General features: G+C 43.0%; 2 protein-coding genes across 3 annotated transcripts in view; one reads left to right on the top strand and one right to left on the bottom strand.

The window, feature by feature from the left end:
* The window catches only part of si:cabz01076231.1, a 758,238-nt gene that overhangs the window by 40,964 nt on the left and 714,774 nt on the right, over positions 1-2,500 (top strand). The gene's annotated exons all lie outside the window — the stretch shown is intronic.
* LOC101886933 (adenylate cyclase type 2) overlaps positions 1-2,500 on the bottom strand; it is a 66,117-nt gene that overhangs the window by 36,416 nt on the left and 27,201 nt on the right. For both annotated transcript variants that reach the window (XM_073907799.1, XM_073907800.1), the window contains exons 8-9: positions 807-946; positions 48-159 (exon numbers count right to left, since the gene is read on the bottom strand). In XM_073907799.1, coding sequence (XP_073763900.1) covers positions 48-159; positions 807-946 — 252 coding nt within the window. The remainder of the gene's footprint in view (positions 1-47; positions 160-806; positions 947-2,500) is intronic.

Below are 2,500 nucleotides of genomic sequence, written 5' to 3'. Positions count from 1 at the left end.
AAGCACAAGAGAAATGATGAAGGACGATAACGGAGACACTTACTCACCTTTGCGATGTCGTCAAATCGGCCGAAGAGTTTATTGAGAACGGCTACGAGCTCCTCCGGCGTACAGGTGCTGGACAGGTGAGTAAATCCCACGATGTCGGCGTACAGGATACTGAAACACACACAGACATGTCAGTTTATATCTGCGTCATGGGCACAGCTGGGTAGAGGGGATTCATTCATTCATTTTCCTTCAGCTTAGTCCCTTATTTATCAGGGGACGCCACCGTGGAATGAACCACCAACTATTCCAGCAAATGTTTTACACAGCGGATGCTCTTTTAGCTGTGGGAAACACCCATACACACTCATTCACACACATACAATAAGGCCAATTTAGTTGACCAATTCCCCTATAGCACAAGTGTTTGGACTGTGGGGGAAACCCACGCCAACACGAGGAGAACATGCAAACTCCACAGGGAAACGGCAACTTACTGAGCAGAGGCTTGAATCTTGCTGTGAGGCCAGCATGCTAACCACTGAGCCACCATGGCACCCTATCCAGATCATATCCTTTATCTCAGGGGTCACCAATCCTTGTCCTGGAGGGCCGGTGTCCTGCAGGGTTTAGCTCCATTTTGCTTCAACACACCTGCCTGGATGTTTCAAGCATACCTAGTAAGACCTTGATTAGCTTGTTCAGGTGTGTTTGATTAGGGTTGGAGCTAAAATCTGCTGGACACCGGCCCTCTAGGAACAAGTTTGGAGACCCCTGCTTTATCTTATTCATTATCTGATGGATCTGCATAACCGTACCTGACGTTCCTGTGCTGTTTGACGTACAGACTGTGGAAATTGGGTCGGTTTTCTTCGGAGTTCGCCGACAGACGGCTGACGATTTCCGTCTTCAGCTCCACTGCGATGTACAGCGGTAAAACAGACAGGAGGAGGTGCTCCTACACACACACACACACACACACACACACACACACACACACACACACACAGGTAAACATTACACCAGTTTATTTAAAAATTTGATTGCATTTAATTAAGTTAAATGTAGTCTCAGTCATCCGTTGAAACAAATCAAACAGAAAAGCTCCCAACGAGATTCAATTGTTTACACTAATAGTCAAATCATTCATTCATTTTCTTTTCGGCTTACACTGCAAAAAATGCTTTTCTTACTTAGGTTTTTTATCTTGTTTCTAGTCCAAATATCTAAAAATTCCTAAATCAAGAAGAATTTTCTAAACAAGCAAAACATATTGCCATGTTTTGAGAAATATTATGCCAATATTAAGTCAGTTTTTTCTTAAAACAAGCAAAATAATCTGCCAATGGGGTAAGCAAAATAATCTTACGTCAAAAGAAAAAACAAGATTAATTTGCTTACCCCATTGGCAGATTATTTTGCTTGTTTTAAGGAAAAACTGACGTAATATTGGCAGATTATTTCTCAAAACAAGGCAATATGTTTTGATTGTCTAAAAAATGCTTCTTGATATAAGAAATTTTAGATATTTAGACTAGAAACAAGACAAAAAAATCTAAGCAAGAAAAGCATTTTTTGCCGTGTAGTTCCTTGATTAGTCTGGGGTCGCCACAGCGGAATGAACCACCAACTTATCCAGCATATGTTTTACATAGCGGATGATCTTCCAGCTGCAACCCATCTCTGGGAAGCACCCATACACACTCATACACTACGGACAATTTTAGCTTACCGAATTCACCTGTACTGTGGACGAAACTTGAGCACCCGGTGGAAACCCACGCAAACGCGGGGAGAACATGCAAACTCCACACAGAAACGCCAACTGACCCAGCTTGAGGCTCGAACCAGCGACCTTCTTGCTATGAGGTAACAGCACTACCTACTGCACCATCGCGTTGCCGAGTCAAATAATTTTTAATGTCAATATTGCCATGTGTGTGTGTGTGTGTGTGTTGTGATGTCGGATTGGTATAATGACATTGATTATATGAGACCTTGCAGAAAAGCACTCATGTACTCTGACGCTCCTATGCTTCAAAGCCCCACTCTCTATGAAGCAGTCAAGTGTAAGAGGAGGGAGAGGTGCTTCCAGAAGGGGGGGCGCCAAACCAGTCGACTGGCTAGGCCAGCTTGGAAACCTCTACCTCTAATAAGAGCTAAAGATCTTTGCTGGAACTCGACAGGGCCCGACGGGTTCGGGTGAGTTCAGATTTAATTTCTGTTATTTTAGACGGGGTCGGGTTGGGCTGGGCTTGGCTTGCGACATAAATTAATAGTCATGTGATGCATTTGGATTAGCGCGAGAAAGTAATCACATCTGTTGTTACAACATTAAGTGAAGTTTATTTATAAACAAATGTCGAGGATCACGTGCTTATGATTGTTCACAGCTGTTTCAACTTTAGCTAATAACTGATTATCCTAGCAGACGATCCTTAACTCACTATAAATAACCAGACTTTCCTCATCTCAATATCTTCGTCTCGAAGAAACCCCCCACCCAACCCTA

The sequence above is a fragment of the Danio rerio genome, chromosome 7 (genome assembly GCF_049306965.1).
Source record: "Danio rerio strain Tuebingen ecotype United States chromosome 7, GRCz12tu, whole genome shotgun sequence".
NCBI lineage: Eukaryota > Metazoa > Chordata > Actinopteri > Cypriniformes > Danionidae > Danio > Danio rerio.
This window is presented reverse-complemented; position numbering and strand designations above follow the sequence as displayed.